This window comes from Meles meles, chromosome 5 (assembly GCF_922984935.1).
Source record: "Meles meles chromosome 5, mMelMel3.1 paternal haplotype, whole genome shotgun sequence".
Lineage (NCBI taxonomy): Eukaryota > Metazoa > Chordata > Mammalia > Carnivora > Mustelidae > Meles > Meles meles.
In genome coordinates this window covers 87,420,289-87,445,608 of record NC_060070.1, presented here as the reverse complement: position 1 = coordinate 87,445,608, position 25,320 = coordinate 87,420,289, and the positions used below count along the sequence as shown (strand labels likewise).

Sequence of the window (25,320 nt, the reverse complement as noted above, 5' to 3'; positions counted from 1 at the left end):
TTTACAGAGGAAAGATTTCAAAAAATATCATGTTTGAAATTGTATTTTCAGATATAAAGTTATCACACCTAGAAACTACACCGCTTAAAGCATTATAAATACCTTTGAAGCAGCTGAAGGGCCTGTTGAGAAGATAAGATTTTTCCAAAAGTACTGTTCATAAATGCCTGTATTTGTATCTAAAATAAAATATGAATATTTCGTTGAGTGGGGGCATTAAGGAAGAGATTGCTTTTTTTTTTTAACAACAATTAATAGCTTTTCTACAGAATCAAAATAACCTGAAACACATCTACCACCTAAGCACCTAGAACTGCACTATCCAGGCTGGGGGCCCCATGTGGCCATTGAGCACTTGAAATGTCCCTACTTGGAAGTGAGATGTGCTCTCATGTAAAATGCACACGAGATTTCAAAGGCTTAGCACGCACACACACCACAAGAACGTAAACTACCTCAATGATTTTTATCTCAACATGTGAAATGGTAATACTTTGAACATCAGGGTTGGAACAAAGTGTATTATTAAAATTAATTTCACCTGCTTCTTTCAACTCCTATTCATGTGGCTACTAGAAAAATTGAAATTACATATGTGGTTTGCATTTGTTGCTTATTATTTACTGGATATGACTGACCTAGAGATTTATAAAAGGAGTGCATGTCCCTTACCAAGCATATTTCTCAGAACATTTCATCCGTTCCTGATTAAAACGCTTCAAAGTATAGGGATAGAGGGAACCTCACCTTCATAAAATCTATCTATGAAAAACCCACAGAAATATCATCCTCAATGGGAAAAAGCTCACAGCCTTCCCGTTGAGATCAGGAACATGACAAGGATGCCCACTCTCACCACTCTTGTTCAACATAGTATTAGAAGTCCTAGCACCAGCAATCAGACAACAAAGAGAAATAAAGGGTATCCAAATTGGCAATGAAGAAGAGAAGTCAAACTCTCTCTCTTCGCAGATGACATGATTGTTTACATGGAAAACCCAAAAGACTCCACCCCCAGACTACTAGAACTCATATAGCAATTCAGTAATGTGGCAGGATACGAAGTCAATGTACAGAAATCAGTTGCTTTCTTATACACTAACAATGAAAATACAGAAAGGGAAATTAGAGAATTGATTCCATTTACTATAGCACCAAGAACCATAAGATACCTGGGAATAAACCTAACCAAAGAGGTAAAGGATCTGTACTCAAGGAACTACAGAACACTCATGAAAGAAATTGAAGAAGACACAAAAAGATGGAAGACTGTTCCATGCTCTTGGATCGGAAGAATAAACATTGTTAAAATGTCTGTACTGCCTAGAGCAATCTATACTTTTAATGCCATTCCGATCAAAATTCCACCGGTATTTTTCAAAGAGCTGGAGCAAATAATCCTAAAATTTGTATGGAATCAGAAGAGACCCCGAATTGCTAAGGAAATGTTGAAAAACAAAAACAAAACTGGGGGCATCACGTTACCTGATTTCAAGCTTTACTACAAAGCTGTGATCATCAAGACAGCATGGTACTGGCATAAAAACAGACACATAGACCAGTGGAACAGAGTAGAGAGCCCAGATATGGACCCTCAACTTTGTGGTCAAATAATCTTCGATAAAGCAGGAAAAAATATACAGTGGAAAAAAGACAGTCTCTTCAATAAATGGTGCTGGGAAAATTGGACAGCTATATGTAGAAGAATGAAACTCGACCATTCTCTTACGCCGTACACAAAGATAAACTTAAAATGGATAAAAGACCTCAATGTGAGACAGGAATCCATCAGAATCCTAGAGGAGAGCATAGGCAGTAACCTCTTCGACATTAGCCACAGCAATTTCCTTCAAGATATGTCTCCAAAGGCAAAGGAAACAAAAGCGAAAATGAACTTTTGGGACTTCATCAAGATCAAAAGCTTCTGCACAGCAAAGGAAACAGTCAACAAAACAAAGAGACAACCCACAGATTGGGAGAAGATATTCACAAATGACAGTACAGACGAAAGGTTGATATCCAGGATCTACAAAGAACTTCTCAAACTCTAAGCATGTTGGGAGAGCAACATAATGACACTGTCAATGCCCAGGGTCAACAGGTGTCATTTTCCAACACTGCTGCTCTCAGAAACCCCTTTGCAACATTAAGGAAGAACAAGAAGAAGAAAATATTTTTCCAAAACTCTCACTGTCCTTCGCAATGAACTTCGAACTCCTGGTACCCAACCAATGGAACTGACGCATTCTTTCCAAATTATTTTCACTTATAAATCGGTACAGTCTACTAATATAGGCCATGTTTTTTAATCAAAATTTGGGAAAGGAAGGAAAATTTAAACACTGACATTTCTTTGAAACTATTAAAAATTTAAGATGGCCTCTAAATATACTGGAAGCTGAAATTTGTACCTAAGGCCACAGAAAAGCCTTTATAACATATAACCTTTATTAATAAATCACAAAAATATGGGATGCAGCAAAAGTAGTTGAAAGAGGGAAGTTTATAGCAACACAGGCCTACCTCAAGAAGCAAGAAAAATCTCAAATACACAACATAACCTTATACATAAAAGAGCTATAAAAAGACCAAATAAAATCCAAAACTAGCAGAAGGAAGGAATCAAGAATTTTATAGAAGAAATGACATTAAACCTGAAAAACAAAACAAACAAACAAAAAACAATAGAAAGGATCAATGAAGGCAGCAGCTTATTCTTTGAGAAGAACAACAAAATTTATAAATCTCTAGCCAGAATCATCAAAGGAAAAGAGAGAGAGAAAAAGAGGACTCAAACAAAATCATTAATGAAAGAGGAGAGCTAATAACCAACACTACAGAAGTACAAACAATTGTAACAGTATATTATGAAAACCAATATACCAACAAATTGGACAACTGAGAAGAAATGGATAAATTCCTAGAAACATGTAACTTGGCAAAACTAAAGTAGGAAGAAATAGAAAATTTGAAATGACCAGTTACTAGCAATGAAATTGAATCATTAATCAAAAGACTCGCAATAAACAAAAGCCCAGAATCAGACTGCATCACGGACAAACTCTACCAAACATTTAATGAATTCTTCTCCAACTATTCCAAAAAATACAAGAGAAAGGAAAACTTCCAAATTCATTCCATGAGACCAGTATCACCCTGATGCCAAAACCACATACAGACATCACAAAAAGAGAACTACAGGCCATTATCTCTCATGAATATAGATGCAAAAATCCCCCAACAAAATATTAGCAAACCAAATCAAACAATATATTTGAGAAATCATATGCCATGATCAAGTGGGTTTTATTTCATGGATGCAGGGTGGTTTAATATTCATAAAACAATTGACGTGATACATCACATCAGTAAGAGAAAAGGATAAAAACCGTAAGACAATTCAATAGATGCAGAAAAGCATTTGACAAATTACAACTTCCATTCATGATAAAAGTAGGCCTCTGTAAAAAGTAGGCCTAGAGGGAAGAAAACTCCACTTAATAAAGGCCTTATATGAAAAACTCACAGCCAAAATCATATTCCATGGTGAAAAACTGAGAGCTTTTTCCCTAAGGTCAGGAGCAAGTCCACTCTCACCACTTTTATTCAACATAGTATGGAAGACCTAGCCACAGCAAGTAAGTTAAGCAATACGTTTTTTTTTAAAACACACAACTTCCAATTGCCATAAAGTTATAACACCTAAAGCATTTTGGAAGCAAATTCTCACTCTGCCCAACTGGCCAGACACTATAAACAATAACTAAAACATATCTTAATATCAAACAGTCTCTCAAAAATTGAAAGGAAATCTATTCCAAAAAGAAAAGGCATTGTTAGAATTTTAGGATCATTCTTATATGTATTTCCTAGATTACCTTAATATAATTTTTTAAAAATCCTTAAAAAATAAAAATAAATGAATATCTATATTCATTTATTTTTATTTTATTATATATGAATGTATATATATACACATGACATACATATATGTTATATGTAATATATATACATATAACATATATATGTTATATGTATGTCATGTGTATATATGTCATATGTATATCATATATATGTATGTCATATATATGTATGTATGTATGTTTTTCTCACCTTCATGGCAAGAATTTCAGATTCAGGAAGTGGATACAGTATATTCCTGTCCCTCTCTGTATCTCCAAGACATTCTGGAGCAAAGAGGAGACCACTACCCGGCGCTAAGCCTGGGTTTACAGTAGTTTACAATAAGACGGTAACTGAGGTCATGTAAGCCCAAAAGGTGGGAGAGAAATATGTTGTGGTGTCACCAGACATACTCTTTTTAAGTACCCTTCACCCTTCTGATGTCCCTGAAGCTATGACAAACAGGATGAAGTCTTCTTTAGAGCTGCCCTCTAAGCTGCAGAGAGAAGGTGGCCATAAAGTACAAGGCCAAGGGGAGAGTGATCCATCTTTCTAATCTGTCCTCAAATCTTTTCACACTTAAAGAATAGGATTACACACTTTCTCTTGGCCTGGAAAAAATGACACTGGCTCCTCAGCACACCAAAAATCAAATACAAATTCCAATGCAAATGAAAAATGAACCCCAACTATAATAACCCTTTGGCCTTCTGGTTATTCATTGATATCTTTTACTGAAGATGCTGATTTTTTCATTAAAAAAAAGAGAGAAAATGTTTTGTGGACTAGTTGAAAATTTTTTCACATCAAATAGTTTTAATCAATTACACAAGAGTAACTTCCAATAAATAGTAAATATGTGAATTCTAGTACTATTGGTTACATTTCAGCTTTACTTAAGTAAAAGTATATATAATTACTTACCTCCAAACCATTGATTTTTGTCATGAACTCTGTGAAGTCTGTATCGAATTCTGTTCTTCTTGGATCCAGGATGTCATACTGTTTTTTCTTAACCCCTTGATATATGTTTTTGAATTTTATTGACATAATATCTATTCCCTCTATGGTGGAATTACTCAGGGCTGAATATGTTTGCACAATAGTTATCATTTCTGTAATCTTAAAAAGAGAAGTGTCATTTTAGAAATGGGATGTTAGCACCCTTCCCTAGAATAAACTCTTGATGAATCATTGATGTAAAAAAGAAACCAAGGGCCACCTGGCAGGTTCAGTTAGTGGAGCATATGGCTCTTGATCTTGGGGTTTTGAGTTTAAGCCCCATGCTGGGTGTGGAGATTACTTTAAAATAAAATCTTTGCCCCTGGTTCTAATAATATATTATATGTTAATTTAAAAAATAATTTTTAAAAAATCTATAGGGGGCTCCGGGATGGCACAGTCAGTTGATCATCTGACTCTTGGTTTCGGCTCAGTCATGATCTCAGGGAGGCAAGATGGAGCCCAGTGCATGGCTTTGTGCTCAGGGTGGAGTCTACTTGGATTTCTCTCTCCCTCTCCCTCTGCCACTCCCCTCTCCATGTTCTCTTTCTCTCAAAATAATAAATCTTTTTGAAAAATCTTTAAAATAAATAAATAATACAAAGAAAAAATTAAAAACAAACAATAAACAGTCCTTACTATCATTTAGCTAAAACCAGCTAGAGGAGATAAAATGGAAGACAAATCTCTGTCACCAATCATTACTATTCTTGGGCTACTTCTAACATATCCAGAGAGAGTTTGCTAGATTTCTCAGATTTTGATCACTTTGTCCCTCAAGAGGGGAAAGAAAAAGATTCGAGTAAAAGCTCTTACAGATGTCTGAATAGCTTCCTCCTTTTGCTCTGGAGAATTTTCTGAAAATCATTCCCTGAGCCACTAGATTCAAAAGCTTCAGTGTTCTTCTTGGCCCTCACCACAGTTCTGATATGTAAGACTAGCATGAGTCCACATGTTTTCCCTTTTACCTGCATCCAGGCAACCAAAGGCCCAAGAAGCCTGAAAACAACTGCAGTCCCTTCTGACCCCTAAGGGCCTTAGGAAACCCTGGAAATGAACTTTCCTGCAGAATGGCTGCCTCTTGCTCAATGTACCACCACCACCACCAACCTCACACACCAAAAGCAAAAGTCCTTCATGTCTATAGGCCACTCATTCCTGAATCTTCATCAGTGATTCCCCACTTTGATTCCTGGTTTGGAGAACAACGCTCAAAACTCCTCAGGGCAGGCCCATGGGTTCAATGGACAAACAGAATTAAACCTGTTTTCAGGGGATTCCTCCAAATACTACACACCATGAAGACAACACTACAGATTGCAACAAGCCCGCACAATTCACATCAACTTCCTGCGCACATCAACCCAGACGACCATTTCCAGAGCAACTTTCACTCTTCCACCACTACTTCTGTTCACTTCCAAACACCACTGTTGTCTTAGAAGCCAGCCCAACCCTGGAGGAAATACGAACTGCCTGCAATTTGTAGCACGTTGCACATACTGTATGTAAAGATAAGAAATACTTGGGTTTCCTACCAACACATACAGTCCACTCCCTTAAAAAACAAAAACAAACTGCAGAACTGAAACTACCCATGTGCTCACTCGTCTAACCTGCCAAGATTCTGGCCATTATCCCTTCCCCTGACACCTGGCCCCAATGCCCAGATGCTGGGATGGAACTCCTGTCACTAACACATCCTCCATTTTGTCCATGGCCAGATGAGGCATGCTTGGCCTTTCGAACACAGCCAGGGCTTTTCCCACTTCCAACACGTAGCAACAATGTGAAAGCCAGTCAAGGGTGATCAACCTCAACCACGTTCCTGCTTGTTTGTCCTCATCTTGGCTTTTTCGTCAGCTCTCTTTATGCACTTTTGACCCCTCCATATTGACAATAGACTTGTAATCCCTCTTCTGCTCACCAGTCTTGGCACCCTTTCCAGTTCTCAACTTGTTATGATTGTCTCATCTCGCTGTCACCCTACCCCACCTACAAGGCTCCAGTCCCTTAAATCTCCCCCCACCAATACAAGTTTCCCATCCCCTCTCTCCCACAAATGTTCGGGGTGAGAAGAAAACAAAACTAAAGACAGGGCTCTGGGAAACACCAACTTTCACCAAAATTTATATGGCAGGGAGAGGAAAAAGATGTGAAATACATCCTTCATTCTGACTCATTAGCACAGACTAACACTTAATGTACTACCAAGTCTCCACCTACCAAGAGAAGGTGCACTTCAGGCAAACTAGTAACACACTAGAAACTTCCTCACTTATTCTTAAACATTTCTGTCTAACTCTGAGGTCTTGTCTCTCCAACCCCAACCTCAGTGCTGTCTGTCCTGTGACTTTGCCATGTGCTCATTCTGACGTCTCAATCTCTGCTTTCCCTAGAAGGCTCCGACTTAGCTTGACCTTCTGACTCTCCTTTTCTACTAGTTCAGAGTTTACAGAGGTAGCCCAATAGTGGTCCCTCTTGTGACTCACTCATCAGGAGAAGCCCATCCAGGCAGCTTAGTAACAACCTCTGGGAGATGATGGAAAACCTGGCCACAATTCAGGGTACATTTTATAGCCCATCTTTGAAAATCTGGAGGCCAATATTCACCAGTTACACATGGGAGTGACGCCTATCAACTAAGGAATTCTTAAAACAGGGGAATTGGGATGACCTAGCAATCAGAATACACCTTAGGTGAGGTCTCTGGGTGTTTCTGCATTAGCTCTGGCTGCTGAGTCCTTGTGACATGAAGCTGTGTCCTTAAGATTACTGGCAAGACTTCTCCAGAGGTAGAGTGAGGTAAGTGGCTAGTACAGCTGGCCATTACCACCCACTCCTTCTAGCATCACAAATATTCAGGCTACTACTTCATGAATAGATGCCCACTATGCCCAGCATTCGACCAGCCACCAAGATCTTTACTGCTAATGGGCTAACCATTAAGGTCCAACCCTGAAACTCTTCCAAGCATAAAATTACACCCAAGTTGTCAAGGCGACTAGTCCCTGGAAACAGTTAGAGTAACCAGGACCTACCCCAAGGTTTACACCATAGGGCACTCAGAAACATTAAACATCTTTATGGAACAGAGTCTGAGCAATAGGGCCTCCATTCCGATATCCTTCTAATTGGACATTTGTCCCCAAGAAATCTCTATTGTTCACAAAACAACTCCATACAACAGTTTCCTACATAAGGTACAAAAGCACAAGCAACAGAAAGAATTCATAAATTGGACTTTATCAAAATTAAAAAACTATTGTGCTTTAAAGGACACCATCAAGAAAGTGAAAAGATAACTCACAGAATGGATAAAAATATAATATCTGATAAGGGACTCATACCCAGGATATATAAAGAACTCTTACAACTCAGCAATTAAAAACTCAAATAACAAATTAAAAATGTGAAAAAGATGTGATTATCATTTCTCCGGAGAAGAATTATGAATGGATTATAAGCAAATTAAAAGATGTTCAACATCATTAGTCATCAACAAAATGCAAATTGAAACCACAGTGAGACAGATGTTACTTCACACCCTCTAGTTAATATAAATTCAAAAAGGTAGACAATAATAAGTGTTGACAAGGATGAGGGGAAAGCAAAACCCTCACACATTTCTGGTGGAAATGTAAAATGATACAGCTGTTTTGAGAAAATGGTTTGGCTATTCCTCAAAAAGTTACCATAGGGCCCAGAAATTCCAATCCTGTGTATACTCAAGAGAAACAATGGCATGTGTCCACTCAAGAACATGTATGCACATGTTCATGGCAGCATTATTCATACTAGCCAAAAAGTAGAAACAACCCAGATGTCCATCAGCTAATGAGGTGATAAATAAAATGTGGCACCCACACACTGTCATATGATTCAGCACTAAAAAGTAATGCTACAACGTGGATGAATCTTAAAAACATGACACCAAGTGAAAGAAGCCACTCACAAAAGACCACATATTATAGGATTCTATTTATATAAAATGTTCCGAATAGGCAAGTCTATAGAAAGAGAAAGTAGATGAGTGTCTATTTAGGGGTGAGTAGAGGAGAGAAAAGAGTGTGACAGGTGGATGGGGTTTCTTTTAGGGGAAACAAAAATGTTCTAAAATTAGACTATGCAATGGTTACACAACCCTGTGAATATATTAGAAAATATGGACTTGTACACTTTGAATTAGTGAATTGTATGGTATGTGAATTATATCTCAGTAAAGCTGTTAAAAAAAACAAACAAACCGGGGAGGAGTCAAGATGGCGGAGAAGTAGCAGCCTGAGACTACATCAGGTAACAGGAGATCAGCTCGATAGCTTATCTAAACATAGCAAACACCTACAAATCCAACGGGAGAGCGAAGAGAAGAACAGCAACTCTAGAAACAGAAAATCAACCACTTTCTGAAAGGTAGGACTGGCGGAGAAGTGAATCTAAAACGACGGGAAGATAGACCGCGGGGGGAGGGGCCGGCTCCCGGCAAGCGGCGGAGGAACGGAGCACAAAATCAGGACTTTTAAAAGTCTGTTCCACTGAGGGACATTGCTCCAGGGGCTAAACCGGGGTGAAGCCCACGCGGGGCCAGCGTGGCCCCAGGCCCCGCAAGGTCACAGAAGGATCGGGGGTGTCGGAGTGTCGGAGAGCTCGCAGGTATTAGAACGGAGAAACCGGCTGCAAAGACAGAGCCGAGGGCTGAACTCTCAGCTCGGGGTTACCTTGAACTGGTCGCGGGCTGGGTGAGCTCGGAGCGCGGCTAGAGGCTGGGGATACGGGAGTGATTGGGTGCTGTCCTCTGGGGGCGCACTGAGGAGTGGGGCCCCAGGCTCTCGGCTCCTCCGGGCCGGAGACTGGGAGGCCGCCATTTTCATTCCCGTCCTCCGGAACTCTACGGAAAGCGTTCAGGGAACAGAAGCTCCCAAAAGCGAACCCGAGCCGATTACTTAGTCCGGCCGCCGGTAAGGGCGGTGCAATCCCGCCTCGGGCAAAGACACTTGAGAGTCACTACAACAGGCCCCTCCCCCAGAAGATCAACAAAATATCCAGCCAGGACGAAGTTCATCTATCAAGGAGAAAGCAGATTCAATTCCTAAGACAGCAGAGCAATTCCAGAGGAGGAGAAAGCAAAGCACGGAACTCATGGCTTTCTCCCCATGATTCTTTAGTCTTGCGGCTACTTCAATTTTTTTTCTTTTTTCAATTTTTTATTTTTTTTTCTTTTTTCAATTTTTTTTTCTTTTTTCTTTTTTCTTCTTCTGCTAAATTTTTTTAAAAACTTTTACCCTTTTCTTTTTTAACGTTTTTTGACTAGTTCATCTAAATATATATATTTTTTCTTTCTTTTTTATATTTTTTTATTTGTTTTATTTTTTAATTTTTTTTCTTTTTTTTTTTTTTCTTTTTTTTCAGAACCTGTTTTTTATCCCCTTCCCCCCCCCCCCCCCACAATTTGGGGTCTCTTCTGATTTGGTTACAGCGCATTTTTCCGGGGTCTTTGCCACCCTTTTAGTAGTTTATTTCCTCCTTCATATCCTCTTATCTGGACAAAATGACAAGGCGGAAAAAATCACCACAAACAAAAGAACAAGAGACAGTACCGAAGGCTAGGGACCTAATCAACACAGACATTGGTACTATGTCAGATCAAGAGTTCAGAATGACGATTCTGAACATTCTAGCCGGGCTCGAAAAAGGCATGGAAGATATTAGAGAAACCCTCTCTGGAGATATTAAAGCCCTTTCTGGAGAAATTAGAGAACTAAAATCTAACCAAGTTGAAATCAAAAAAGCTATTAATGAGGTGCAATCAAAAATGGAGGCTCTCACTGCTAGGATCAATGACGCAGAAGAAAGAATTAGTGATATAGAAGACCAAATGACAGAGAATAAGGAAGCCGAGCAAAAGAGGGACAAACAGCTACTGGACCATGAGGGGAGAATTCGAGAGATAAGTGACACCATAAGACGAAACAACATTAGAATAATTGGGATTCCAGAAGAAGAAGAAACAGAGAGGGGAGCAGAGGGTCTATTGGAGAGAATCATTGGAGAGAATTTCCCTAATATGGCAAAGGGAACAAGCATTAAAATCCAGGAGATGCAGAGAACCCCCCTCAAAGTCAACAAGAATAGGTCCACACCCCGTCACCTAATAGTAAAATTTACAAGTCTTAGTGACAAAGAGAAAATCCTGAAAGCAGCCCGAGAAAAGAAGTCTGTAACATACAATGGTAAAAATATTAGATTGGCGGCAGACTTATCCACAGAGACCTGGCAGGCCAGAAAGAGCTGGCATGATATATTCAGAGCACTCAACGAGAAAAACATGCAGCCAAGAATACTCTATCCAGCTAGGCTATCATTGAAAATAGAAGGAGAGATCAAAAGCTTCCAGGACAAACAAAAACTGAAAGAATTTGCAAACACCAAACCAGCTCTCCAGGAAATATTGAAAGGGGTCCTCTAAGGGAAGAGAGAGCCTAAAAGTAGTAGATCAGAAAGGTGCAGAGACAATATACAGTAACAGTCACCTTACAGGCTAATAATGGCACTAAATTCATATCTCTCAATAGTTACCCTGAATGTTAATGGGCTAAATGCCCCAATCAAAAGACACAGGGTATCAGAATGGATAAAAAAACAAAACCCATCAGTATGTTGCCTACAAGAAACTCATTTTAGACGCGAAGACACCTCCAGATTGAAAGTGAGGGGGTGGAAAACAATTTACCATGCTAATGGGCATCAGAAGAAAGCTGGGGTGGCAATCCTTATATCAGATCAATTAGATTTTAAGCCAAAGACTATAATAAGAGATGAGGAAGGACACTATATCCTACTCAAAGGGTCTGTCCAACAAGAAGATCTAACCATTTTAAATATCTATGCCCCTAACGTGGGAGCAGCCAACTATATCAACCAATTAATAACAAAATCAAAGAAACACATCAATAATAATACAATAATAGTAGGGGACTTTAACACTCCCCTCACTGAAATGGACAGATCATCCAAGCAAAAGATCAACAAGGAAATAAAGGCCTTAAATGACACACTGGACCAGATGGACATCACAGATATATTCAGAACATTTCATCCCAAAGCAACAGAATACACATTCTTCTCTAGTGCACATGGAACCTTCTCCAGAATAGATCACATCCTGGGTCACAAATCAGGTCTCAACCGGTATCAAAAGATTAGAATTATTCCCTGCATATTTTCAGACCACAATGCTCTGAAGCTAGAACTCAATCACAAGACGAAAGCTGGAAAGAACCCAAATACATGGAGACTAGACAGCATCCTTCTAAAGAATGAATGGGTTAACCAGGAAATTAAAGAAGAATTGAAAAAATTCATGGAAACAAATGATAATGAAAACACAACAGTTCAAAATCTGTGGGACACAGCAAAGGCAGTCCTGAGAGGAAAATATATAGCGGTACAAGCCTTTCTCAAGAAACAAGAAAGGTCTCAAGTACACAACCTAACCCTACACGTAAAGGAGCTGGAGAAAGAACAAGAAAGAAACCCTAAACCCAGCAGGAGAAGAGAAATCACAAAGATCAGAGCAGAAATCAATGAAATAGAAACCAAAAAAAAATAGAAAAAATCAATGAAACTAGGAGCTGGTTCTTTGAAAGAATCAATAAGATTGATAAACCCCTGGCCAGACTCATCAAAAAGAAAAGAGAAAGGACCCAAATCAATAAAATCATGAATGAAAGAGGAGAGATCACAACTAACACCAAAGAAATACAGACAATTATAAGAACATACTATGAGCAACTCTACGCCAACAAATTGGACAATCTGGAAGAAATGGATGCATTCCTAGAGACATATAAACTACCACAACTGAACCAGGAAGAAATAGTAAACCTGAACAGGCCCATAACCAGTAAGGAGATTGAAACAGTCATCAAAAATCTCCAAACAAACAAAAGCCCAGGGCCAGACGGCTTCCCAGGGGAATTCTACCAAACATTTAAAGAAGAACTCATTCCTATTCTCCTGAAACTGTTCCAAAAAATAGAAACGGAAGGAAAACTTCCAAACTCATTTTATGAGGCCAGCATCACCTTGATCCCAAAACCAGACAAGGATCCCACCAAAAAAGAGAACTACAGACCAATATCCTTGATGAACACAGACGCAAAAATTCTCGCCAAAATACTAGCCAATAGGATTCAACAGTACATTAAAAGGATTATTCACCACGATCAAGTGGGATTTATTCCAGGGCTGCAGGGTTGGTTCAACATCCGCAAATCAATCAATGTGATAGAACACATTAATAAAAGAAAGAACAAGAACCATATGATACTCTCAATAGATGCTGAAAAAGCATTTGACAAAGTACAGCATCCCTTCCTGATCAAAACTCTTCAAAGTGTGGGGATAGAGGGCACATACCTCAATATTATCAAAGCCATCTATGAAAAACCCACCGCAAATATCATTCTCAATGGAGAAAAACTGAAAGCTTTTCCGTTAAGGTCAGGAACACGGCAGGGATGTCCATTATCACCACTGCTATTCAACATAGTACTAGAAGTCCTAGCCTCAGCAATCAGACAACAAAAAGAAATTAAAGGCATCCAAATTGGTAAAGAAGAAGTCAAACTATCACTCTTCGCAGATGATATGATACTATATGTGGAAAACCCAAAAGACTCCACTCCAAAACTGCTAGAACTTGTACAGGAATTCAGTAAAGTGTCAGGATATAAAATCAATGCACAGAAATCAGTTGCATTTCTGTACACCAACAACAAGACTGAAGAAAGAGAAATTAAGGAGTCAATCCCATTTACAATTGTACCCAAAACTATAAGATACCTAGGAATAAACCTAACCAAAGAGACGAAGAATCTATACACAGAAAATTATAAAGTACTCATGAAAGAAATTGAGGAAGACACAAAAAAATGGAAAAATGTTCCATGCTCCTGGATTGGAAGAATAAATATTGTGAAAATGTCTATGCTACCTAAAGCAATCTACACATTTAATGCAATCCCTATCAAAATACCATCCATTTTTTTCAAAGAAATGGAACAAATAATCCTAAAATTTATATGGAACCAGAAAAGACCTCGAATAGCCAAAGGAATATTGAAGAACAAAGTCAAAGTTGGTGGCATCACAATTCCGGACTTCAAGCTCTATTACAAAGCTGTCATCATCAAGACAGCATGGTACTGGCACAAAAACAGACACATAGACCAGTGGAACAGAATAGAGAGCCCAGAAATCGACCCTCAACTCTATGGTCAACTCATCTTTGACAAAGCAGGAAAGAATGTCCAATGGAAAAAAGACAGCCTCTTCAATAAATGGTGCTGGGAAAATTGGACAGCCACATGCAGAAAAATGAAATTGGACCACTTCCTTACACCACACACGAAAATAGACTCCAAATGGATGAAGGACCTCAATGTGAGAAAGGAATCCATCAAAATCCTTGAGGAGAATGCAGGCAGCAACCTCTTCGACCTCAGCCGCAGCAACATCTTCCTAGGAACAACGGCAAAGGCAAGGGAAGCAAGGGCGAAAATGAACTATTGGGATTTCATCAAGATCAAAAGCTTTTGCACAGCAAAGGAAACAGTTAACAAAACCAAAAGACAGCTGACAGAATGGGAGAAGATATTTGCAAACGACATATCAGATAAAGGGCTAGTATCCAAAATCTATAAGGAACTTAGCAAACTCAACACCCAAAGAACAAACAATCCAATCAAGAAATGGGCAGAGGACATGAACAGACATTTCTGCAAAGAAGACATCCAGATGGCCAACAGACACATGAAAAAGTGCTCCACGTCACTCGGCATCAGGGAAATACAAATCAAAACCACAATGAGATATCACCTCACACCAGTCAGAATGGCTAAAATTAGCAAGTCAGGAAATGAGAGATGCTGGCGAGGATGTGGAGAAAGGGGAACCCTCCTCCACTGTTGGTGGGAATGCAAGCTGGTGCAACCACTCTGGAAAACAGCATGGAGGTTCCTCAAAATGTTGAAAATAGAACTACCCTATGACCCAGCAATTGCACTACTGGGTATTTACCCTAAAGATACAAACATAGTGATCCGAAGGGGCACGTGTACCCGAATGTTTATAGCAGCAATGTCTACAATAGCCAGACTATGGAAAGAACCTAGATGTCCATCAACAGATGAATGGATACAGAAGATGTGGTATATATACACAATGGAATACTATGCAGCCATCAAAAGAAATGAAATCTTGCCATTTGCGACGACGTGGATGGAACTAGAGCGTATCATGCTTAGTGAAATAAGTCAATCGGAGAAAGACAACTATCATATGATCTCTCTGATATGAGGACATGGAGAAGCAACATGGGGGGGTAGGGGGATAGGAGAAGAATACATGAAACAAGATGGGATTGGGAGGGAGACAAACCATAAATGACTCTTAATCTCACAAAACAAACTGGGGGTTGCTGGGGGGAGGTGGGATTGGGAGAGGGGGAGGGGGCTATGGACATTGGGGAGGGGAGGCGAACCATAAGAGACTATGGACTCTGAAAAACAACCTGAGGGTTTTGAAGGGTCAGGGGTGGGAGGTTGGGGGAACAGGTGGTGGGTGATGGGGAGGGCACGTTTTGCATGGAGCACTGGGTGTTGTGCAAAAAGAATGAATACTGTTACGCTGAAAAAAAATAAATAAAAAAAAATAAAAATAAAAATTAAAAAAAAAAAAAAAAAAAACAAACAAACAAACCAAAAAACAGCTCCACACAAGTATGTATGGAGGACCCCACTCAATGACTTGGTTCTCTTCATCACCCACACTTTCCTAGCCCGGCCAGATCAGGAGGTTACAAAAAAAACAGGCTTCCAGACACGGCTAGGAGAGGCCCTTCAACCTATATGATGCCCTCATCAATTTCCAACAAATGGTGGACAGAATCCTAGATACTACCAAGACCTAGGGAGTCGGCTAACTCCTGGGGGAGCAGAAGGGGTGGTACCTACATGCTATCTTTATACCCTTTTCAAAAGATGACTCCAAGAAGCCTCTGGTATGGGCTTCCCAACACTCCCTCAGCTAAAGCTGATACATGAATCAAAGGTGAAGTGTCTGACCTCTGCCTGACCCACAAAAGCCTCCCCACAGTGTTTAGGTATCCACCATTTTTACTGGCCTAGAAAGAGAAGGTGTCTATACATCCAGATATTAGACTCCTACTGGGTTCTGCCAGGTACAGTGGGCATTTCACCACACACTTCTCCTCAACCTAATACAATCATTAGACACAGGATCTTCTAAGGTCAAGTTCCATAGGTAGAGGTAGAATTGAGGTCTTCAGAGCAGGGAAGTCTACAATAGCTTCGCAGTCATCAGGACTGAAAAATAAGTTAGACCAAAATGTAGCAAACTGTAAGTAATAGGAGATGATTCATATTCACAGTGAGACAAAAAAATCCAGGTCAGTAATTCTCAGTGGGGCCACATAGAGTATAAAATAACCAGAGAGGGGCGGGGGTGTGGGTATAGTGACTACATAATGGTTACCTTCTCCAGTCTTTTGCAGAAGGCTTCAAATTTTCCAAATATATACATTTCTGAAACCTCAAAAGATTTTTCCCCTGAGGATTCTAAAATCTGTTTCCTTGTTTTATGAAAAGATGTCTGATATTCCTTGAATAGAAAAATGCAATCCTATGAGAAAATTAAAAGAAGGAGAGAACAAGTGATGAGACTTTGTTCAGGAGTCAGTAATTCAAGAATCGTCCTCATGCAGGACTGATCATACCAGCCCCTCAACAGGAGCTGTTGCTGTTAACATTAAAACTCAAGTTCTCTGCCTACATATTGAAAAGTCTGGGAGCGTGAATGCTGTTTCTCTTAATTTACATCATATTTTTATCTTCTTCATTTTCACTATTTCCCTTCTCTCTTATCCTTATCAGAGTATGCCATACATTGTTTGTACATTTTCATGGCTAATTAGAACTCCTGGGAAGTCAGAAATTCTCTCTCAATTCTATTTATTATCACTCATCTATCACTTAGTATCTGTCTTTTCTTCAGCATCCTTTACATACAGTAAACATTAAGACTCTGTGATACTAATTTATTGTCTAACCACTGTTTCTCCACAAGGCTATCCTAGAGTCTTTGATGAATACATTGCTGAAACCAGAGTATTTGACTACAGCTATCCCACTGGCCAGGCTGGTGAATCTGTTATAAATATAGAAGAGGACATGGTCCTACGGTCCAGTAGGAATTATCTGTCATGTCAAGTTAACATTTCCTAAAAAATAAAATAAAATAAAATAATAATAATAATAATAATGTTAAACTTTTCCAAAGCCACCAACTGCCAGTCGAATCTTTATCACAATGCCATCTCTCTGATTCTGACACTCCCATCTCCCTCCTTGCAAATAAGGACTCTTGCAGTTACATTGGGCCCACTTGGATAATCCAAGATAATCACCCCATCCCAAAGTCAGCTGATTAGCAACACCAATTCCATCTAAAATCGTATTCCCCACCATCTTGCCATTTAACATAATATATTCATGTGTTCTGAGGATTAGAGATGGATATTTTGGGGAGCCATTTTTGGCCTCTCACAGTCACTAAGTCAGAATTTCTGTGAGTGAGACTCAGGAATCTGTATTCCTGGGTGATTCCTATAAACATTGAGATTTGTCAATAAATGGTCTCATACCTACTTCTAACTATGACACATCTTCTCTCTTCTATCTCAGTCTCCAAAACAATGTAATTATTCCATTCAACGTCACAGATTTATTTTTTACTTATTTAACAAGAGTTTGTCAGTGCCCACCATGTGTTAGGAACTCCTTGAGATGTTAGGAATACAGATAAGACCGCTAACCCTCACAGAATATACCACCTAATACCAATTACTTTATATTACTTTATATTGCTTTCTCTTCACCACTCAATCTCTTCATGTTGGACAAACAAGGTGAAGGATTTGAATAAGCATTTCCCTAAAGAAGATACACAAATGGCTGATAAGCACATGAAAAGATACTCAATCATAACTAGCTATTAAAGATAAATGCAAATCAAAACCACAATGAGATACCACTTCACACCCAATCAGGATGGTTATTATCAACAAAATGGAAAATAACAAACACTGGCAAGGATGTGGAGAAAATGGAACCCTCCTGCATTGCTGATGGCAATGTGAAATGGTACAGTCACTGCGGAAAAGAGTTTGGTGGGTCCTCAAAAAATTAAACATCAAATTACCATATGGCCAGCAGTTCTAGGTATATACCTAGTTCCAGTTCTAGGTATATACCCCAAAGAATTGGAAGCAAAAACTCAAACAGATAATTACACAGTAATGTTCATAGCAGAATTACTCACAACAGATAAATGGTGGTAACAATCCCGATGTCTACCAACAGATGAATGGATGAATGGTATATCCATACAATGGATATTGTATGGATATAAATACATACATCCATATACAATAAGGATTTATATGTATATAAATACATATATCCATATACAATATGGATATTGTATGGATACAATATCCATACAATGGAACATTACTTAGCCATAAAAGGAATAAGATTTCTGACCATGCTATGACAACATGCCTCAACTTGTTAAGTGAAAAAAGCTAGACACAAAAGGACAAATACTGTAAGATTCCACTTAAAGGAGGTACCTAGGATAGGCAAATTTAAAGAAACAGAAAATAGAACACAGGTTACCAGGGGCTGTGGGGAGGAGAGGTTGGGGGGTTACTGTTTAGTGGGTACAGAGTTTCAGTTTGGGATGATGTGAAAGTCCTGGAAATGGATAGTCATCATGGATGCACAATATTGGGGATGTACTCAATTCCACTAACCACACACTTGGAAATGGTTTAAAATGGTAAATTTTATGTTAAGCATATTTTGCCACCATTTTAAAATTCCAATTGTAAAAAAAGAAAACGATTTTAAAATCTTCCTACAAAGGAAATGTCAAGCCCAGGTGACTTAATAGATGAGTTCTTTCAGCCTTTTTTTTTTTTTTTTGAAGAACATTATCAGTTTTATTTTTGAAAGGCACACATGACAAAGATTATCACTAAGTCATGTCATGGCTCTACTTATACTCAGCACTTGTTTTGAGCACCTTTCTTTGCTTTTATGGTTTCAACAAGTGCCTTATATTATTTTAGGTAGTCTTTTTCCATCCTGCAAGGCACTGTTTCTGCTATTTTCCCCCCATTTTTCAGGTGTATTTATTGGATTGGCTTTCAAAGCTGGTTGCAAAGCTTCTGTTCCTCTGTTGTCCAAGAGGTGAAATGTGTGCAGACTTTCAAATTGTTCCAAAGGCGGTGTACTGTCAGCTTGAGGCCTGACTCTCTGTAGTGAGCCATCTTTTTGATGCAGGTCATGACTCTGGAGACTCTTTTTTTGCCAACTCCATAAAAAGAATTTGTTTTCATGTAGTCGGCAACAGCGTCCTGTGATACTGTGATTTATAAGAGATATATAGCTGGTCATTCTAAAGACCAAAATACATTTCTCAAATATATTTGGTCTTTATCCATGGTTCCTGGCTCATAGCTCCCCAAAACCTTGCAATTTCCTAAATTATAAGAACAATGAAAGTATCTTTTGTTATAAGATTCAGCCTCTTGTCCTCAGTTATTGAAACTGTTTTCTGAGCCATAAAGATGAAATGGGTATCTGGTCATTCATAACAAGCCCCTTTCTACCACAACTGGGTTCACATTACGAAGTACCTATGGGTGGGGATTGGTTGCCAGGGGAACTAACCAGGACCAACCAGGTTCTGAAGGTTGAATCAATCACCAACGGCCAAGGAGTTGGTCAATCATGCCTATGTAATGTAATGAAACCTCCATAAAAACTCAGAAAGAAGAGGTCTGGAGAACTTTCGGGTTGATGAATACATGGAGATCTGGGGAGAGTGGTGCACTCAGAGCACGCAAGCTCTGTCCCCTTTCCCCATGCCTTGCCCTATACTTAACTCTTCCATCTGCCTGTTGCTGAGTTACATTCTTGTATATTAAACCAGTAGTATTCTAGTAAGTAAAATACTTCTCTTGAGTTCTGTGAACCACTCAAGCAAATTACTAGAACTCAAGCTCTGGGGGTGTCATTGGAACTTCCAATCTACAGCCAGTCAGTCAAAAGTATGTGTGACAACCTGGACTTACAAGTGACATCAGAAACCCCACTCTTGTGGGTCAAAATTGAGTTAAACTGTAGGACACTCAGCTGTGTCTAAGAATCACTTGCTGGTATGGGGAACAGCCCTCTACACATACACACACACACTAGAACTGAGTCCACAACCCTTACTTCCCCATCTTGAATTTGTTCCAGCAAGGAAATTCACAGCTGTAATTAGTAATTGCAAGTCAATTCTCTTCTGAGCACTTTTTACTGCCATTTCTACCTTTCAGCAGTTGATGTCTCCGCATTCTTAGATGCTTGTCACATACAAGCCTCAGCTTCCTCTCTCCTTTTTCTAAGTGGCTCATTTGTTTCTTCTGTCTGTTTTACCAGAGCTTCCACTCCTACTTCTTTTGCAGATCCTGATACATTTCATTTAAGTACCTAAGTCTGCTAGTTGGAACCTATCTGAAAGGTTTTCCGCTTCTCCCTTCCTTCCAGCCTGTCCCGTCTCATTCTTGGAAAAGTGGTTCCAGGTCTCTAAAGAATTTTGAAGTTTTTGCCTTTCCCTTTTAATAGCTTTTTTCCCCCTAGGTATCTTTTCCTTCCTTGCCAATAATGCCTATAGTCTGACCTCCACTCCTTTCTCCATAGCAACCCAAGCAGCTTCAGATTGAGCTCCTCTTTATTTTTCTTTAGCTTCTGGCTCCTTCTGTTTTCCTTCTGTGCCCATTTCTTCTCTGTTTCTTTCTTGGCTTTTTCTTTTTAGAATGTGTTTATCCTTGTATCACAGCTATATGCATGATCAAATAATGTTCTCATTCAATTCAGTTTTTTTTCTTGGTACCCCCTTGTTCTGTCCTATTTTTCAATCCATCTCCTGCCATCATGACATCCTGCTTCTTCATTTAAATACAAAGATTCTCTCTAGGAGTAAAAAATATACCAGGAGGAATAAAATGTCTACTTCTTCAAATGGTGACTTCATATCAACAAGTTTAGGAATCTTTTTATTATTTAACAATCTAGAATTCCTTTCAATCCCTGGAGAAAACACTCTGAAGAAACTGTCCTTTGCTTTTACTTTGAGAAGGAACAGACTTATGGAATGGAAGCTCCATTTCTTAGATTCTCTTATTTTCACTGGATCAAACATTTCATAAACTTTTATGCCAGTGGTTATGAAGTAGCCATGATCTGCCTTTATAGGGTCACCGGCTTCTTTCAGGGATGTTTTAATACCACTGCTTTTTGAGCAGTTTCGGTCTGTCTCTGTGTTACTCTGTGTCTTGAATGGCTAAGTCCAAGAACCACAAAATGAGCCTGGTTCTTCCAGTCTTTGGGATCAAGCATTTTCAGTCATAAAGGTGAAATGGGTGTCTAATGATGTAGGCAGCCTGGATCTGAGGACAGAGAGGGGGCCCCACAGGACTAGTCAAAAGGGTTCTTGGGTTCACGCAGGATGGAAATCAGACGTGAGCCAGCAGGAGGCAAGAGCAAGAGTTTATTGACTATGTGTAGAGAGCAGATACAGACAGACCCTCAGGGAGACCTGGAAAGGAAAGGAGCCTGTGTCATCTTTGCTTGGGGTCTGGAGCTTTTATTGGCAATCATAGTCTGGTGCCCATGTCCTCCTAGGCATCCAGGAACCGGGCAGAACAGGACAGGGTCCAGATGTCCTTTATAAGTCACTCATTCCCTGAAGCCAGGGGTCTAGGCATTGAGATGTCTAGGGCCTGAAGTCTGGAATAGGCACATGATGGCTCTGCCTGGTCACTTGTTATATATCATCTATTATAATGGAAGACTCCAAAGATATCATTCTGTCTTTATCCCTTACAAGGCGGACATATGTTATTTGCATTATAAGGCCTATGTAGAGTGGGGTGAGGGTCCAGGTCCTAGCAAGAACAGAAGCTGGAAAAGAAGCAAAAGGAAGGGAAAAACAGCTCTTCCTTTCATGGGTTCCTTTGGGTTTCCTCATCTCAGTAACTGTAATTCTCCATCTTCTGTTCCCTCTCCCCACTCCTTTGAATCCTCTGGTTCCAAAGGTCAGAGCATGGCAAAGTAGTGCTTTGGGAAAGCCCTGTGAGTGCAGTCCTTCACACTCCAGTTGAAGGGCACTGAGCATCTTTTCTGGCTCTCCCTCCCAGTCCTAGCCTGGTGCCTTGGCTCCAGAAAGCCCAGGGAGCAGCACATGTGGACAGCCAATAACCACTTTCGGATGCAGTCTTTCCGGTGTGGTCATTTCCTGCAGACTTTCAAAAAACAGATGCTTTTAATTTTCTGCAAACACTTGCAGAGAATAGAAAAGGATTGAATACTACTACCTTCTGCTTGTCCTCCTTCACTCAGTCGGAGACCTTAATGCCAAAAACGCTGACAAAGACAGTATGAGAAAGGAATTTACAGGCTATCTCCAATGAATATAGTTCAAAACTCCTAAACAAAATTGTAGCAACCCAAATTTTAGAGTGTTTTTAAAAAATTACACCACAGGATGCCTGTGTGGCTCAGTCAGTTAAGCATCTGCCTTCAGCTCAGGATATGATTCCCAGGGTCCTAAGATCGAGTCCCATATTGGGCTCAATGCTCAGCGAGGAGCCTACTTCTCCCTCTGTCCCCACTTCTCCTGCTTGTGTTCTCTCTCTCTCTCTGACAAATAAATAAATGAAAAAAATTTTAAATAAATTTACACCATGACTCAGAAAGTTTTATTTTAGAAAAACTAAAAATGTCATCCATTACACTAACAGATTGAGAAGAATCTAATAAGCATCTCAATAAGTATATGCAGAAAAACATTTCTTAAAAGCCTATTCATAACTTCAAAAATATCTCCTAGTACTATATAACTAGGAACAGAACTTCCTTAATCTGATCAAAGATGTATTTAAAACCTATGAATACATCAAAATGGGGAAATTTCAGAAATATTCTCTCTCAAAAGAGTATCAAAACCAGATGCCAACAATCACCTTGACTATTTAAGAATGCATGGCAGTCCCAGCCAAAGCAAAAAGGCAAGAAAATGAAATCAACAGGGGCTGGAGTGAAAGGTGAGGACCAGGGAATATGAGAAAGCAAGCAGTGTCCACCATGGGCAGTCATGAAGATAAGGACTAAATTTTATCCTAAAGAATTCTGCGCTAAATATAAAGGGAAGTCAATAATTCTAACGAGGCTCCTTTTATATTATCATGCTATTCTGTGTTTTTTCAAAGTTAATATGTTTTGTGAATGAACAAAGGTAAATAAAAATGGACCAGGTGGAGAAAGCTACATTTTAAGAAAATAAGAATACCTCTACAAACCTGAATTTTCCTTAATACGAGCGGTGTTTCCTGATCCCACACGTGGACGGTTCCTCCATCAGTAATATATGCTTTACACGCCGTCACCATTTGATTTGTCACCTAGAATTAATACAAGTTCAAAATAGCTACAGGCAAAGAGAGAAATAAAATCTAAGATTTTTAAACCACAAGTGTAAAAATGAGATAAATGGTAAACTCATGGGATGAATAAATCACAATATAAAAAACAAAGAATACTATTTTAGTCAAAACCAGGAAAACTTAAATTTTTGGCTGCATTTAAGTCAATGTCACAAGGGCCATAAATTTCAAAGTCAACTATATTTTCCTTTTGTCTATTTTTCCTCTAACTAGGATCCAAGTGTCATTCTTCCCCATCCTTCAAAACACAAACTGAATTTAAAGTTAACCACCTCCACATACCCTAAAATCGTGAGAGAAAAACAAAAACAAAAACAAAAATGGTCAGGAGGTTAGATAGAGAGGGCAGGCTCACACACAGAAATTTTGGGGAATTCCTAAAATATGGAAAGTACACAGGATCAACTCTACAAGGTGGGTGGGGGGGGGAGAAAGACTAGAGAAAACCAGAACCCAGTTCTAGAGAAGGTTACTGTGAAGGTGGAACATTTATGGGAAAACTTCAAGGTGGGAGACAATGGGAGGTGACCCTTGGTTGTGATGCTACACGCTGAATTTGGAGCAACTTGTATGGCAGGCAACAATGGCATATGCTGACAGGACAGAGCCATGAGTGTGGACTACACCCCAGGTAGCTACTGCACCCCAGAAGGATAGGTCAGAGAAAAAGCTCTTCACACTCCCTACCCCACCACACACAAGAGACATACCATAAGAAACAGAACAGGGGGGCAAACGAGGAGTTAAATACAAAGATGGGTAGACAACTCAGAATCACCAAGCAATAAAGAAAATAAATATGGTGGGGCGTCTGGGCGGCTCAGTCAGTTAAGGCTCAGACTCTGGATTGCAGCTCAGGTCATGATCACAGGGTCATGAGATCAAGCCCCCTGTCAGGCTCTGCGCTCAGTGGGGAGTCTGCTTGAGGATTCTCTCTCTGCTTCTCCGCCCCACTCACACTTTTGCATGCTCTCTCTCTTTCTCTAAATATAAATAAATACCTCTTAAAAAAAAAAAAAGAAAAAGAAAAGAAACATGGTAACAGAGTCTTTAAACTCAACAAAGAGGAAATATAAGAAAAGACATGGAAAATACTTCAAGGTATCTTTTATTAACTAAATTCATCCATGAGAAAGATATAAGAGTATTCTACATCATGGGAAAAAAATAACTAGAGAACTTGGAAATTGAAATTGTTATTATCAAAATAAAAAAATTCTATTGAGGACCTGACCAGGAACTGGGATATAAATGAAAAGCAAACGAATGAGCTGAAAGGTCAAATGGCAGAAACTGACAAAATAATACAAAACATAAAATATTAGGAGAAATAGAAGTCAGATTCAAGGGGACAGCCTAAAGTGAACTTGCAGGTAAGGAATAATTCAAAGGCAAAGAGGAAAATTTCCCAGGAATGGAGACAAAAATTTCTGGATCACAACAATCCAAAAGTATAGAATAGCATAAATGCAAAAAAGACCACAACACTTCGAAATTTTACATGTTCAAGAATAAAGAAAAAAATCCTAAGATCTTCTTGAAAGAATAAGACAAGGTGCCTACAAAGGAAAAAGAATCAGATTAGCATAAATTTCTCGTCAACAGTACTGAATAAGAGACAACAATACTTGAAGTTTCCGGAGAAAATTATGTTGAACTTGGAATCCCAGTGAAACTACAATTTGAGTGGCAGGACAAAAATGAAGTTATTTTCAGACGTGCAGGAATTCAGAGGTTTACCACAATAGACCCTCTCCAAAAGAACCACTTGAGAA

At 39.2% G+C, this 25,320-nt stretch overlaps 1 protein-coding gene and 1 pseudogene across 1 annotated transcript in view; both read right to left on the bottom strand.

Annotated features, from left to right (window-relative positions):
- The window catches only part of DNAH8 (dynein axonemal heavy chain 8), a 348,142-nt gene that overhangs the window by 286,390 nt on the left and 36,432 nt on the right, over window positions 1-25,320 (bottom strand). Inside the window, exons 7-10 of the mRNA XM_046005485.1 lie at window positions 23,402-23,503; window positions 16,462-16,608; window positions 4,828-5,025; window positions 103-179 (exon numbers count right to left, since the gene is read on the bottom strand). Coding sequence (XP_045861441.1) covers window positions 103-179; window positions 4,828-5,025; window positions 16,462-16,608; window positions 23,402-23,503 — 524 coding nt within the window. The remainder of the gene's footprint in view (window positions 1-102; window positions 180-4,827; window positions 5,026-16,461; window positions 16,609-23,401; window positions 23,504-25,320) is intronic.
- Window positions 19,199-21,440, bottom strand: LOC123941542 (annotated as a pseudogene).